Source organism: Triticum aestivum, chromosome 6B (assembly GCF_018294505.1).
Source record: "Triticum aestivum cultivar Chinese Spring chromosome 6B, IWGSC CS RefSeq v2.1, whole genome shotgun sequence".
Lineage (NCBI taxonomy): Eukaryota > Viridiplantae > Streptophyta > Magnoliopsida > Poales > Poaceae > Triticum > Triticum aestivum.
Window position 1 is genome coordinate 688784861 of NC_057810.1, and position 16131 is coordinate 688800991.

Genomic DNA, 16131 nt, shown 5'->3' on the forward strand with positions numbered 1-16131 from the left:
CCGGTAACGAGATTGAACTAGGTATTGGATACCGACGATCGAATCTCGGGCAAGTAACATACCGATGACAAAGGGAACAACGTATGTTGTTATGCGGTTTGACCGATAAAGATCTTCGTAGAATATGTAGGAGCCAATATGGGCATCCAGGTTCCGCTATTGGTTATTGACCGAGAATAGTTCTAGGTCATGTCTACATAGTTCTCGAACCCGTAGGGTCCGCACGCTTAAGGTTTCGATGACAGTTATATTATGAGTTTATGAGTTTTGATGTACCGAAGGAGTTCGGAGTCCCGGATGAGATCGGGGACATGACGAGGAGTCTCGAAATGGTCGAGACGTAAAGATCGATATATTGGACGACTATATTCGGAGTTCGGAAAGGTTCCGAGTGATTCGGGTATTTTTCGGAGTACCGGAGAGTTACGGGAATTCGCCGGGGAGTATATGAGCCTTATTGGGCTTTAGGGGAAAGAGAGAGGAGAGGTTGGGCGCCCCCCCAAGGCCTAGTCCGAATTGGACTAGGGGGAGGGGCTGCGCCCCCTCCTTCCTTCTCTTCTCTTCCCCCTTTCCTTGACTCCTACTCCTACTACTTGGAAGGGGGGGAATCCTACTCCCGTGGGAGTAGGACTCCTCCTTGGTGCGCCTCCTCCTAGGCCGGCCACCCCCTCCCTTGCTCCTTTATATACAGGGGCAGGGGGGCACCCCATGACACACAAGTTGATCTACGGATCGTTCCTTAGCCGTGTGCGGTGCCCCCCTCCACCATATTCCACCTCGGTCATATCGTCGCGGAGTTTAGGCGAAGCCCTGCGCCGGTAGAACATCATCATCGTCACCACGCCGTCGTGCTGACGGAACTCATCCCCGAAGCTTTGCTGGATCGGAGCCCGGGGATCGTCATCGAGCTGAACGTGTGCTGAACTCGGAGGTGCCGTACGTTCGGTGCTTGGATCGGTCGGATCGTGAAGACGTACGACTACATCAACCGCGTTGTGCTAACGCTTCCGCTTACGGTCTACGAGGGTACGTGGACAACACTCTCCCCTCTCGTTGCTATGCCATCACCATGATCTTGCGTGTGCGTAGGAATTTTTTGAAATTACTACGTTCCCCAACAGTGGCATCCGAGCCTAGGTTTTATGCGTTGATGTTATATGCACGAGTAGAACACAAGTGAGTTGTGGGCGATACAAGTCATACTGCTTACCAGCATGTCATACTTTGGTTCGGCGGTATTGTGAGATGAAGCGGCCCGGACCGACATTACGCGTACGCTTACGCGAGACTGGTTTCACCGTTACGAGCACTTGTGCTTAAAGGTGGCTGGCGGGTGTCTGTCTCTCTCACTTTAGCTGAATCGAGTGTGGCTACGCCCGGTCCTTGCGAAGGTTAAAACAACACTAACTTGACGAACTATCGTTGTGGTTTTGATGCGTAGGTAAGAACGGTTCTTGCTAAGCCCGTAGCAGCCACGTAAAATTTGCAACAACAAAGTAGAGGACGTCTAACTTGTTTTTGCAGGGCATGTTGTGATGTGATATGGTCAAGACGTGATGCTATATTTTATTGTATGAGATGATCATGTTTTGTAACCGAAGTTATCGGCAACTGGCAGGAGCCATATGGTTGTCGCTTTATTGTATGAAATGCAAACGCCCTGTAATTGCTTTACTTTATCACTAAGCGGTAGCGATAGTCGTAGAAGCAATAGATGGCGTAACGACAACGATGCTACGATGGAGATCAAGGTGTCGCGCCGGTGACGATGGTGATCACGACGGTGCTTCGAAGATGGAGATCACAAGCACAAGATGATGATGGCCATATCATATCACTTATATTGATTGCATGTGATGTTTATCCTTTATGCATCTTATCTTGCTTTGATTGACGGTAGCATTTTAAGATGATCTCTCACTAATTATCAAGAAGTGTTCTCCCTGAGTATGCACCGTTGCGAAAGTTCTTCGTGCTGAGACACCACGTGATGATCGGGTGTGATAGGCTCTACGTTCAAATACAACGGGTGCAAAACAGTTGCACACGCGGAATACTCGGGTTAAACTTGACGAGCCTAGCATATACAGATATGGCCTCGGAACACGGAGACCGAAAGGTCGAGCGTGAATCATATAGTAGATATGATCAACATAATGATGTTCACCATTGAAACTACTCCATCTCACGTGATGATCGGACATGGTTTAGTTGATTTGGATCACGTGATCACTTAGATGACTAGAGAGATGTCTATCTAAGTGGGAGTTCTTAAGTAATATGATTAATTGAACTTAATTTATCATGAACTTAGTCCAGGTAGTATTTTGCAAATTATGTTGTAGATCAATAGCTCGCGTTGTTGCTTTCATATGTTTATTTTGATATGTTCCTAGAGAAAATTGTATTGAAAGATGTTAGTAGCAATGATGCGGATTGGATCCGTGATCTGAGGTTTATCCTCATTGCTGCACAGAAGAATTATGTCCTTAATGCACCGCTAGGTGACGGACCTATTGCAGGAGCAGGTACAGATGTTATGAACATTTGGCTAGCTCAATATGATGACTACTTGATAGTTTAGTGCACCATTCTTAACGGCTTAGAATCGGGACTTCAAAGACGTTTTGAATGTCATGGACCATATGAGATGTTCCAAGAGTTGAAGTTAATATTTCCAGCAAATACCCGAGTTGAGAGATATGAAGTCTCCAACAAGTTCTATAGCTAAAAGATGGAGGAGAATCGCTCAACTAGTGAGCATGTGCTCAGATTGTCTGGGTACTTCAATCGCTTGAATCAAGTGGGAGTTAATCTTCCAGATAAGATAGTGATTGACAGAATTCTCTAGTCACCATCACCAAGTTAGTAGAACTTTGTGATGAACTATAGTATGCAAGGGATGACGAAAACGATTCCCGAGCTCTTCGTGATGTTGAAATCAACGAAGGTAGAAATCAAGAAAGAGCATCAAGTGTTGATGGTTGACAAGATCACTAGTTTCAAGAAAAAGGGCAAAGGGAAAGAAAGGGGAACTTCAAGTAGAATGACAAGCAAGTTGTCACTCCCATGAAGAAGCCCAAAGCTGAACCAAAGCCTGAAACTGAATGCTTACACTGCAAAGGAAATGGTCACTGGAAACAGAAATACCCTGAATATTTGGTGGATAAGAAGGATGGCAAAGTGAACAAGGATATATTTGATATACAGGTTATTGATGTGTGCCTTACTAGTGTTTATAGTAGCCCCTGAGTATTTGATACTTGTTCGGTTACTAAGATTAGTAACTCGAAACAGGAGTTACAGAATAAACAGAGACTAGTTGAAGGGGAAGTGACGATGAGTGTTGGAAGTAGTTCCAAGATTGATATGATCATCATCGCACACTCCCTATACTTTCGGGATTAGTGTTAAACCTAAATAAATGTTATTTGGCATTTGCGTTGAGCATGAACATGATTTGATCGTGTTTATTGCGATACGGTTATTCATTTAAAGTTAGAGAATAATTGTTATTCTGTTTACATGAATAAGACCTTCGATGGTTATACACCCAATGAAAATAGTTTGTTGGATCTCGATCATAGTGATACACATATTCATAATATTGATGCCAAAAGATGCAAAGTTAATAATGATAGTGCAACTTATTTGTGGCACTGCCGTTTGGGTCATATCGGTGTAAAGCGCATGAAGAAACTCCATAAAGATGGATTTTCGGAATCACTTGGTTATGAATCATTTGATGCTTGCGAACCGTGCCTTTTGGGCAAGATGACTAAAACTCCGTTCTCCGGAACAATGGAACAAGCTACTGACTTATTGGAAATAATACATACCGATGTATGCAATCCAATGAGTGTTGATGCTCGTGGCAAGTATCATTATTTTCTGACCTTCACAAGATGATTTGAGCAGATATGGGTATATCTACTTGATGAAACATAAGTCTGAAATAGTTGAAAGGTTCAAAGAATTTCAGAGTGAAGTGGAAAAATCATCGTAACAAGAAAATAAAGTTTCTGCGATTTGATCGCGGAGACAAATATTTGAGTTACGAGTTTGGTCTTCAATTAAAACAATGTGGAATAGTTTCACAGCTCACGCCACCTGGAACACTACTACGTTATGGTGTGTCCGAACGTTGTAACCGCACTTTATTGGATATGGTGCGATCTATGATGTCTCTTACTGATTTACCACTATCGTTTTGGGGTTATGCATTAGAGACAGCTGCATTCACGTTTAATAGGGCACCATCTAAATCCGTTGAGACGACACCGTATGAACTATGGTTTAGCAGTAAACCTAAGCTGTCGTTTCTTAAAGTTTGGAGTTGCGATGCTTGTATGAAAAAAGGTTTTCAACCTGATAAGCTCGAACCCAAATCGGAGAAGTGCGTCTTCATAGAATACCCAAAGGAAACTGTTGGGTACTCCTTCTATCACAAATCCAAAGGCAAAACATTCGTTGCTAAGAATGGATCCTTTCTAGAGAAGGAGTTTCTCTCGAAAGAAGTGAGTGGGAGGAAAGTAGAGCTTGATAAGGTAATTTGTACCTTCTCCCGAATTGGAAAGTAGTGCATCACAGAAATCAGTTCCAGTGATTCCTACACCAATTAGTGAGGAAGTTAATGATGATGATCATGAAACTTCAGATCAAGTTGCTACCAAACCTCGTAGGTCTTCCAGAGTAAGATCCGCACCAGAGTGGTACGGTAATCATGTTCTGGAAGTCATGTTACTAAACTATGATGAACCTACGAACTATGAGGAAGCGATGATGAGCCCAGATTCCACGAAATGGCTTGAGGCCATAAAAACTGAGATATGATCCATGTATGAGAACAAAGTATGGACTTTGATTGACTTGCTCGATGATCAGCAAGCCATGTTAAATAAATGGATCTTCAAGAGGAAGACGGACACTGATAAGAGTGTTACTATCTACTAAGCTCGACTTGTTGCGAAAGGTTTTCAACAAGTTCAAGGTGTTGAATACGATGAGATTTTCTCACTCGTATCGAAGCTTAAGTCTGTCTGAATCATGTTAGCAATTGCCACATTTTATGAAATCTGGCAAATGGATGTCAAAACTGCATTCCTTAATAGATTTATTAAAGAAGAGTTGTATATGATGCAACCAGAAAGTTTTTGTCAATCCTAAAGATGCTAACAAAGTGTGCAAGCTCCAGCGATCCATCTATGGACTGGTGCAAGCATCTCGGAGTTGGAATATACGCTTTGATGAGTTGATCAAAGCATATGGTTTTATACAGACTTTTGAAGAAGCCTGTATTTACAAGAAAGTGAGTGGGAGCTCTGTAGCATTTCTAATATTATATGTGCATGACATATTGTATATTGGAAATGATATCGAAATTCTGGATAGCATGAAAGGATACTTGAATAAGAGTTTTTCAAAGCAAGACCTCGGTGAAGCTGCTTACACATTGAGCATCAAGATCTATATAGATAGATCAAGACGCTTGATAAGATTTTTCAATAAGTACATACCTTGATAAATTTTTGAAATAGTTCAAAATGGAACAGTCAAAGAAGGAGTTCTTGCCTGTGTTACAAGGTGTGAAGTTGAGTAAGACTCAAGACCCGACCATTGCAGAAAATAGAAAGAGAATGAAAAGTCATTCCCTATGCCTCAGTCATAGGTTCTATAAAGTATGCTATGCTGTGAACCAGACCTATTGTATACCTTGCTCTGTGTTTGGTAAAGGAATACAATTTTGATCTAATAAGTAGATCACTGGACATGGGTCAAGAATATCCTTAGTGAGGACTAAGGAGATGTTTCTCGATTATGGAGGTGATAAAAGAGCCCGTCGTAAAAGTTACAACGATGCAAGCTTTTACACCAATCCAGATGACTCTAAGTCTCAATCTGGATACATATTGAAAGTGGGAGCAATTAGCTAGAGTAGCTCAGTGCAGAGCATTGTGGACATAGAATATTTGCGAAATACATACGGCTCTGAATATGACAGACCCGTTGACTAAACTTCTCTCACAAGCAAAACATGATCATACCTTAGTACTCTTTGGGTGTTAATCACATAGCGATGTGAACAAACCCTTTGGGTGTTGATCACATGATGATGTGAACTATGGGTATTAATCACATACAGATGTGAATATTGGTGTTAAATCACATGGCGATGTGAACTAGATTATTGACTCTAGTGCAAGTGGGAGACTGAAGGAAATATGCCCTAGAGGCAATAATAAAGTTATTATTTATTTCCTTATATCATGATAAATGTTTATTATTCATGCTAGAATTGTATTAACCGGAAACATAATACATGTGTGAATACATAGACAAACATAGTGTCACTAGTATGCCTCTACTTGACTAGCTCGTTTATCAAAGATGGTTATGTTTCCTAGCCATGGACAAAAGAGTTGTCATTTGATTAACGGGATCACATCATTAGGAGAATGATGTGATTGACATGACCCATTCCGTTAGCCTAGCACTTGATCGTTTAGTATGTTGCTATTGCTTTCTTCATGACTTATACATGTTCCTGTAACTATGAGATTATGCAACTCCCGTTTACCGGAGGAACACTTTGGGTGCTACCAAACGTCACAACGTAACTGGGTGATTATAAAGGAGTACTACAGGTGTCTCCAAAGGTACATGTTGGGTTGGCGTATTTCGAGATTAGGTTTTGTCACTCCGATTGTCGGAGAGGTATCTCTGGGCCCTCTCGGTAATGCACATCACTATAAGCCTTGCAAGCAATGTAGCTAATGAGTTAGTTACGGAATGATGCATTACGTAACGAGTAAAGAGACTTGCCGGTAACGAGATTGAACTAGGTATTGGATACCGACGATCGAATCTCGGACAAGTAACATACCGATGACAAAGGGAACAACGTATGTTGTTATGCGGTTTGACCGATAAAGATCTTCGTAGAATATGTAGGAGCCAATATGGGCATCCAGGTTCCGCTATTGGTTATTGACCGAGAATAGTTCTAGGTCATGTCTACATAGTTCTCGAACCCGTAGGGTCCGCACGCTTAAGGTTTCGATGACAGTTATATTATGAGTTTATGAGTTTTGATGTACCGAAGGAGTTCGGATTCCCGGATGAGATCGGGGACATGACGAGGAGTCTCGAAATGGTCGAGACGTAAAGATCGATATATTGGACGACTATATTCAGAGTTCGGAAAGGTTCCGAGTGATTCGGGTATTTTTCGGAGTACCGGAGAGTTACGGGAATTCGCCGGGGAGTATATGGGCCTTATTGGGCTTTAGGGGAAAGAAAGAGGAGAGGTTGGGCGCCCCCCCAAGGCCTAGTCCGAATTGGACTAGGGGGGGGGCTGCGCCCCCTCCTTCCTTCTCTTCTCTTCCCCCTTTCCTTGACTCCTACTCCTACTACATGGAAGGGGGGGAATCCTACTCCCGGTGGGAGTAGGACTCCTCCTTGGTGCGCCTCCTCCTAGGCCGGCCACCCCCTCCCTTGCTCCTTTATATACGGGGGCAGGGGGCACCCCATGACACACAAGTTGATCTACGGATCGTTCCTTAGCCGTGTGCGGTGCCCCCCTCCACCATATTCCACCTCGGTCATATCGTGGCGGAGTTTAGGCGAAGCCCTGCGCCGGTAGAACATCATCATCGTCACCACGCTGTCGTGCTGACGGAACTCATCCCCGAAGCTTTGCTGGATCGGAGCTCGGGGATCGTCATCGAGCTGAACGTGTGCTGAACTCGGAGGTGCCGTACGTTCGGTGCTTGGATCGGTCGGATCGTGAAGACTTATGACTACATCAACCGCGTTGTGCTGACGCTTCCGCTTACGGTCTACGAGGGTACGTGGACAACACTCTCCCCTCTCGTTGCTATGCCATCACAATGATCTTGCGTGTGCGTAGGAATTTTTTTGAAATTACTACGTTCCCCAATACAAAGATGGTTATGTTTCCTGACCATAGACATGTGTTGTCATTTGATTAACGGGATCACATCATTAGGAGAATGATGTGATTCACTTGACCCATTCCGTTAGCTTAGCACTTGATCGTTTAAGTTTTCTGCTATTGCTTTCTTCATGACATATACATGTTCCTATGACTATGAGATTATGCAACTCCCGTTTACCGGAGCAACACTTTGTGTGCTACCAAACGTCACAACATAACTGGGTGATTATAAAGGTGCTCTACAGGTGTCTCCGAAGGTACTTGTTGGGTTGGCGTATTTCGAGATTAGGATTTGTCACTCCAATTGTCGGAGAGGTATCTCTGGGCCCTCTGGTAATGCACATCACTTAAAGCCTTGCAAGCATTGCAACTAATGAGTTAGTTGTGAGATGATGTATTACGGAACGAGTAAAGAGACTTGTCGGTAACGAGATAGAACTAGGTATTGAGATACCGACGATCAAATCTCGGACAAGTAACATACCGATGACAAAGGGAACAACGTATGTTGTTATGCGGTTTGACCGATAAAGATCTTCGTAGAATATGTAGGAGCCAATATGAGCATCCAGGTTCCGCTATTGGTTATTGACCGGAAACAGTTCTAGGTCATGTCTGCATAGTTCTCGAACCCGTAGGGTCCGCACGCTTAACATTACGATGATAGTTTTATTATGAGTTTATATGTTTTGATGTACCGAAGGTTGTTCGGGGTCCCGGATGTGATCATGGACATGACGAGGAGTCTCGAAATGGTCGAGACATAAAGATTGATATATTGGACGACTATATTCGGACACCGAAATTGTTCCGGGTGATTTCAGAGAAAACCGGAGTGCCGGAGGGGTTACCGGAACCCCCCGGGGAAGTATTGGGCCTTAGTGGGCCTGAGGGGAGAGAGAGGGCAGCAGCCCAGGAGGTGGCGCCCCCCCCCCCAGGGGATTCCGAATTGGACTAGGGAGGGGGGCGCGGCCCCTCTCTCCCTCTCCCTCTCTTTCCTTCCCCCTTCCTCCTTCCTAGTGGGACTAGGAAAGGGGAATCCTACTCCCACTAGGAGGAGGATTCCCCCCTCCTTGGCGCGCCCCCTAGGGCCGGACGGCCTCCCCCCTTGCTCCTTTATATACGGGGGCAGGGGGACACCCCAAGACACACAAGTTGATCTTTGAGATCGTTCCTTAGCCGTGTGTGGTGCCCCCCTCCACTATATTCCACCTCGGTCATATCGTCGCGGAGTTTAGGCGAAGCTCTGCATCGGTAGAACATCATCATCGTCACCACGCCGTCGTGCTGACGGAACTCATCCCCGACACCCTGCTGGATCGGAGTCCGGGGATCGTCATCGAGCTGAACGTGTGCAGAACACGGAGGTGTCGTACGTTCGGTGCTTGGATGGGTCGGACGTGAAGACGTACGACTATATCAACCGCGTTGTCATAATGCTTCCGCTTTCGGTCTACGAGGGTACGTGGACACACTCTCCTCTCTCGTTGCTATGCATCACCATGATCTTGCGTGTGCGTAGGAAAATTTTGAAATTACTACGTTCCCCAACACACCTTCCTCCTTCTCCTCCTCGCCAGCAAGGGCGGAAGAGATCCGCCGCCGCCCCGGCTGCTCCGGCGCGTCGTAGTCCTTCTCCTCCGCCTCGTAAGCAAGCACGAAAGAAGACAGGCGCCGCAGCCGCTCCGTCTGCTACGGCGTCTAGCAGTACAGCCAGCAGAGGCGGGAGGCAATACAGATACGGTCCACCTCTCAAGCCTCTAGAGAAGTTACCGTACGAGAGAAACTAATCTCTAACTATTTCTCCTCTTTGTTTACTTCTGTGCAGGTGCAAATACTAGCAATATTATTAACCACATTGCCCCCAAGGTAACTCCAGAAATGAATGCGCTCCTCTCGGCGGAATTCACACCAGAGGAGGTGAAGAGTGCTTTGGATGATATCGGAGACCTTAAAGCTCCTGGCCTGGATGGGCTTTTCTATAAACGGTATTGGCATCTTGTTGGTGATGATGTGGTTCGTGAGGTGCTACATGTATTGCGAGGCGGCAGTATACCGAAGGGATGGAACGACACCCTAGTGGTACTTATCCCAAAGGTGCAGAACCCCAAGAAGTTGAAGGATCTACGCCCTATTAGCCTCTGCAATGTTGTGTACAAACTCGTGTCCAAGGTTATTGCCAACAGGTTGAAATGTATCTTGGGGGAAATCATATCTCCAAACCAAAGTGCCTTTGTTCAAGGTAGGCTTATCTCGGATAATACAATTTTGGCCAATGAAATGACACATTTCCTTAAGCGAAAGAGGACGGGGAGAACCTCCTTTGCTGCTCTTAAGCTGGACATGAGCAAAGCATACGACCGGGTCAAGTGGGGTTTCCTTGAAAAGGTCATGCTGAAGTTGGGGTTTCTGCCAAGCTTTGTACAGCTGATCAGCAAATGCATTCGGACTGTGACATATAAATTTAAGGTGAATGGGGCTGTTACTGAAACTATTTTCCCTGGGAGAGGGCTCCGCCAAGGGGATCCGATTTCCCCTTACCTCTTCTTACTCTGCGCCGAGGGACTGTCAGCGATGCTCCAGCATGCCGAAAGTGTAAACATGATCAGAGGAATCCAACTTGCGGAGGGAGCCCCGACGGTGAGCCACCTACTTTTTGCGGATGACTCACTACTCCTGTTCGAAGCCACAAACGACAGCATCCAAGTGCTTCAGCAGATTCTGAACGAGTACGAAAGGGGGTCGGGCCAGATGATTAACAAAGATAAGTCCTCGGTGTTGTTTAGCAAGAATACGCCGAACGCAAAGAAGCAAATGTTTCTGAATCTTCTAGGTCTCAACGGTGAAAGTTGGAATGGAAAGTACCTCGGTCTTCCTAGTTATGTGGGGCAGTCCAGACAAAGATGCTTCGAATACCTTAGGGACAGAATTTGGGAGATTTTGAAAGGCTGGAAAATCAAACTGCTCTCCAAAGCTGGCAAAGAGATCCTAATTAAGACGGTGATCCAGGCTGTACCCACGTATGCCATGGCGTGCTTTGACCTGACAAAAGGCTCTTTGTGAGAGTATTAGCCAGATGGTGTGCAATTTCTGCTGGGCTAATCAAGAGGATGAAGACAAGCATCATTGGGTTAGTTGGGAAAAGATGACAAGGCCGAAGGAGCAAGGTGGCCTGGGCTTCCGGGACCTACACTCCTTCAATATGGCGATGTTGGTTAGACAAGTGTGGAGACTCATACAAGTGCCAGACTCACTGTGTGCGCGCGTTTTGAAGCCAAATATTACCCAGAGGGGGATGTTTTGACGGCTGTACCAATACCGGACTAAGAGGATGATTGATTTGTTTTCTAAAAGGAAAAGAGATTATATAATTAAAGTTAAGGAAGATCATGTATTACCCTTGCTTAGAATTGGAACAACAACATAACCAAAATGAAGGTGCTTGAACAAATGAAATTTCCAAGGTATTGAGTTCTTGCATGGAGGCCCTAGATTGTGCCCTCAAATTTGGCAATATCCACGTCCACATGAACAAAGAGATAATGTGAGTAGGGTATTTTTGATGTTAGGTCTTATGCAATCCTGTATATAGGATTATAAACTTTTAGGTGCACCAGGGTATTGGCACCGATTCCAGTACAGTTGGTTTGGTCTTTTCTCTGCTAAAGTACCCGGAGGACAAAAAACAGTGCTCTCCTTTAGTCTAGCCCGCCCAACTTTTTCTGTCAAGCTCCGCCACTTCAAAGTGCCCATAGCGTAACTGAAAGCTTCACAAAGAGTCCATGTGAGAATGAGTCCATTATCATGAACAACCACTGTTTTGCGTTGGGTTCCCCGGAGTAGGCTTAAGTCAAGGAATCGGCCCAGGATCGGTTTACTGAGTTCTCACAAGCCCATCAAGCTAGCAGCAATCATACTCCAGCCAACGAAACCGGCTTTGCACCCAACCCAGCCCACCCCTCCCCAACCCCCTAGCGACCCGAGCGCGAAAACCCTCGCCGCCGGGCTCCGCCACCGAACCACTCCTCCCCTGGGCAAACCCTATTTGGCGCTGCAGGCGCCCGTTATAGGGCATTTTGCTAACGGGCGCCTGCAGCGCGCAACCCCCTGCGCTATTTTGGGCCGGCCCAGTTCCTTCCCTTCCCTTCTCCTTTTCTGTAAAAACTGAAAAAAGGTGTGCACCGAAGGGATTCAAACTTGCAAGTTGCACCATGCGGTAGCAACACAGCAACCACTTGGGATAACCCAACTCATGTGATAGGTTGCTCATTTTTTTCTCCTTCTATTATTCTCCAGAACGCGATCGGTTTTCTTTTTTTCTTATCTTTTTTCTGTTTCTTTTTTGTTTTGTAAATGCGTGAACTTTTCTCAATTTTTGCAAAAATAAAATAAAATCGATGAACTCTCTTTTTAGATTTGTGAACTTTTTTTCAGAGTCGATGAACTTTTTTAAAGTCGGTGAACTTTTTTTTAATTCGGTGAACTTTTTTTTCAAATTTGATGAACTTTTTTCAATTTTTATGAAATTTTTTCAAATTAGATGAACTTTTTTCAAATTCGGTGAACTTTTTTTCAACTTTAATGAACTATTTTCAAATTTTATGAACTTTTTTGAAATTCAATGAACTTTTTGTGAAAATCAATTAACTTTCTTTTCGAATACGATTATCGTTTTTCAAAATCGGTGAACATTTTTCATAACTGATGAACCTTCCTCTAATTTGACGAGCGTTTTTCAAATTTGTTTTTTCAAAATATGTGAACATTTTTAAATGTGATGAATTTTTTTGAAAATCAATGAACTGTTTCCTTCCAAAATGAAGAACTTTTTTCAAAATCACTGTCTTTTTTCCAAATAATTCAAAAAAAATAAGTGGTACAATAGATGAATGGTTTTGCTCAATAAAATAGCACCACGACCTTTTAGTAGGTCTTGCCTCTGACACTTATCACAAACAGCTAGTAGCTCTGGTGGCTAATGGCGCATGTATGTTTACATGACGTCTTGAGTTCGAAACCTGGGACCCCCTTTTGTTTTTGTTTTTTTCGCGAGCTTTTTTGCATTCACTGACGCCAGGACCGCCAACGGGCGCTTGCAGCGCCGTATAGGAGCTCCCCCTCCCCTGCCGCTCCAGTGGGCGTCGCCGGGCAAAGCCCGCGCGGGGTCGGCGACTGCGGGATCTCCCATGCCTGGCTCCTGGAGCGGGAGCCGCGGGAGGCTACTGCTGCTTTGACGAGGCAACGTGATTCAGATGAAGGGCGGGTCGAGGCACGACGGTGGGCGCAGGTTGGTGGCGGCGCAACAGAGCTAGCTGGGTGGTGGCGGCGGCGGCGTGGCGCTTTTTGTGGTGGTTGGGTACGGCTGGTGGCTTGGCCGCGGACGCCTGGCGTTGTTGGACTGGGTGCCTAGGCCGGTGAGTGGATCTCCCAGCGCTAGTGACTGGCCACGGTTCTGGAACTTTGCTGAGCTGGTCTAGACCGTGGGCCTCTCTGGTTGTTCGGCTGTTGTGCTGTTGTCGAGCCTCGGCTGCTGCTTGGCGCCATGGTGATGTTGTTGGTTGCGGTGGTGACTTGGTGTGGATGTGATGGCCGTTTCTTTCCGTTGTGTGGTGGGGCGTGGCAAGGCGTCTTCTTCCGCGAGGTGCTGCGACGGCGGTGGAGTGAACTAACATGGATGGTGTCCCCATTCACGTGGGTTGGGTTGCAAGTGCGCAACGTTTCGATGAAAGTGTTGCCCATCTTCAATCCGTGTCAGCGGCCATGACACTTGTCGGCGTTGTTTCCCCTTCTTGAAGGCGTCGTTGTGGTGTGTCAGCACCTTGCTCTCTCTCTCTCTCTCTCTCTCTCTCTCTCACACACACACACACACACACACACACACACACACACACACCTGCCTGTATGGTTGTCTTTCAGGCGAAAGCCTAGGTTCGGATTCAGACCAGCAATGGTGGCGTCACTGATGTCATTCCTCTATTGGGAGCATTGTTTTGGAGATATGGATGGAAGGTATTTATTTGTGTTCTTTCGGTGATCGCCGCGGAGCTAAGTTGTTCGTTAAGGGCGCTATGTATGCGGTCGCGGGTGAGTCCAAGACGATAACTTTCTCAAGGTTGTCTGAGTCCCCCCACCCACATGCCGACTCTTTTCGGAATAAAGGGTGGTTGGTACGTCGACAAGGAGAGTATGCTTAGAGTTGTTGCTCTCTAGAGATGACCACCGTTGGGTGAGACACTGCTTTGTTGATCAGTTTAGGATTAGCCCTTCAGCATTGGAGTTGTTTTGCATGCATTCGAGTTGGAGTGGTGTTCCCTACTCACCGGACTGTGGTGGAAGCTTGCCCTTCGCCTTCTATGAAAGTTTTTTTTTCAAATGACAAGTGCAACACGTGTGGCACGAAGTAAAACCGCCCTGCTGTTTTTTACACTAAAGTTGCCATCCAAACAGAAAGTTGTCATGATTCACAACTAAAGTTGCTATACCCTTGTAACTAAAGTTGCCATCGAAAGGCGCCAGGCCGGAATTGCTTCATGCCACATGTGTGGCACTTATCAGGGTCCTTTTTTACGGTTGGCTGAAACCCCATGTGTCTCAAAAAAAAATTCAGCTGGGTCATCGATGTCTCAAAAAAAAACTCAGCTAGGTCGGCGTCAGGAAGGCTCAGTTCCTTGCCCAAATCTGAAACCATATTGAACCCCACACGGAGCCACAGCGGAACGTTCTCTGTACAAAGTCCTTGCCTTCCGTAGTAGCATGAAATCAAGCCAGTCGTATTAAAAAAAATTGAGGGGGGCAGCCGTATTAATTGGAAGCTCTATATACACACGTATTGGAAACAGCCACGCAACGGGCTTGGAAACAACCGACTCGTACATGTATGTAGAGGGCGGGACGTGGGAACTCCATATATTGCAAACCTCCCGAGACTCGACCCGACGTCGAAAGTGCAAGCCCCCGATCTAGATCGCCTCGCCAACTTGTAATCCAAGCCTCTCCGTCGCCGGAAGCCCGACCGACAAACAAGCCGATTGATCGATGGACAGCACAACACCGACGACCGAGAAGATGCCGCCGTCGCCTAGCATCACCGAACGGATCCGCCGCCACGCAATCTCCGGCGGCGTCCTCGGCTCCGTCATGTACTTCTCCAAGGGCGCCACCAACTCGCCGAGCGGGAGCCGCCTCCTCGGCGGGGCTCTGGCGGTCCCCAGGAACGTGCTCAGGATCGGCAGCTTTGCGGCCTGGTATGGCGCCGCCAAGTCGGTCAGGTGCACCGTCGCCCCGGACTACCCCTTTGAAACCACGGTCGCCTGGGGCGCCACCAACGCCCTCTTCGCCATGCGCCACGGGAGGCGCGCGGCCTGCCGCTCCGGGCTCAGAGGCGCGGCCCTGGGCATGGTCGCCGACGTGGCCCATTATGGCATAAAACGCTTCCTTGCAACACGGCGGTCACGGGCAGAGGAGCGCCGCATAGCCCATGAGTTGGCTGCTTCCTCGGTTGGGATTCCCGCCGACACATGTCGTGTTTGATTCATGTTACTTTTGTGTTTTATTACTCCCTTCGTCTCAGTTTACAAGTCCTACGCGTATACCTAGGTTGCCAATTTTGACCATCCTAATATAAACTATATAACATAAAGATTATATTTTATGAAAATAGAACATCTGAAGTTTATATTGATATATTTTTTGTAATATATGACTTATATTAGGTTTGTTAAATTAACGACCTAGGGGTACGCGCACGCCCTGTAAACTGAGAGAAAGGGAGAACTCCACTTTGCATGCTGTAATTTTGTATCCATAAATTAGAGTATATGAAAGCGAATGTATATTCTTGTAGAGTGTTGCTGTTACAAGGCGTCGGCGCAAGGTGCTATAGCTAGCTAGCAGGTGATCCAATGAAAAATTCTGTGCAATGAGAAACTGTGTTTCCTGGCCCATCCACTCTTCCTTAATTCTCATGCGAAACAATTAATGGGACGAAAGGTTGGGAGGAAGAAGCAGAATCGTAGCCTTCAAATTTTAAATCCTAATTAAACCACCTTCACAAATAATTTATTAAGAAGATAAAAAATTAGCATCTGGTTCTGTCACAAAAAAATTAACCTCTCAATACATAATTCGGCCACTTTGAACTCCAAAGCACTCAAAGTAATCTAAATATCACGCAA

The 16131-nt window shown here is 45.9% G+C and overlaps 1 protein-coding gene across 1 annotated transcript; it reads left to right on the forward strand.

Annotated features, from left to right (window-relative positions):
* The first annotated feature begins 14850 nt into the window (after positions 1 to 14850).
* On the forward strand, positions 14851 to 15904 carry LOC123134897 (mitochondrial import inner membrane translocase subunit TIM17-2-like). The gene has a single exon (XM_044554048.1). The coding sequence runs from the start codon at positions 14993 to 14995 to the stop codon at positions 15485 to 15487; it is 495 nt and encodes a 164-aa protein (XP_044409983.1). The 5' UTR covers positions 14851 to 14992; the 3' UTR covers positions 15488 to 15904.
* The last annotated feature ends 227 nt before the right edge of the window (positions 15905 to 16131 follow it).

Coding starts and splice junctions, on each gene's coding strand:
- LOC123134897 (XM_044554048.1), top strand. CDS start 14,993: ATGGACAGCACAACACCGACGACCGAGAAGATGCCGCCGTCGCCTAGC.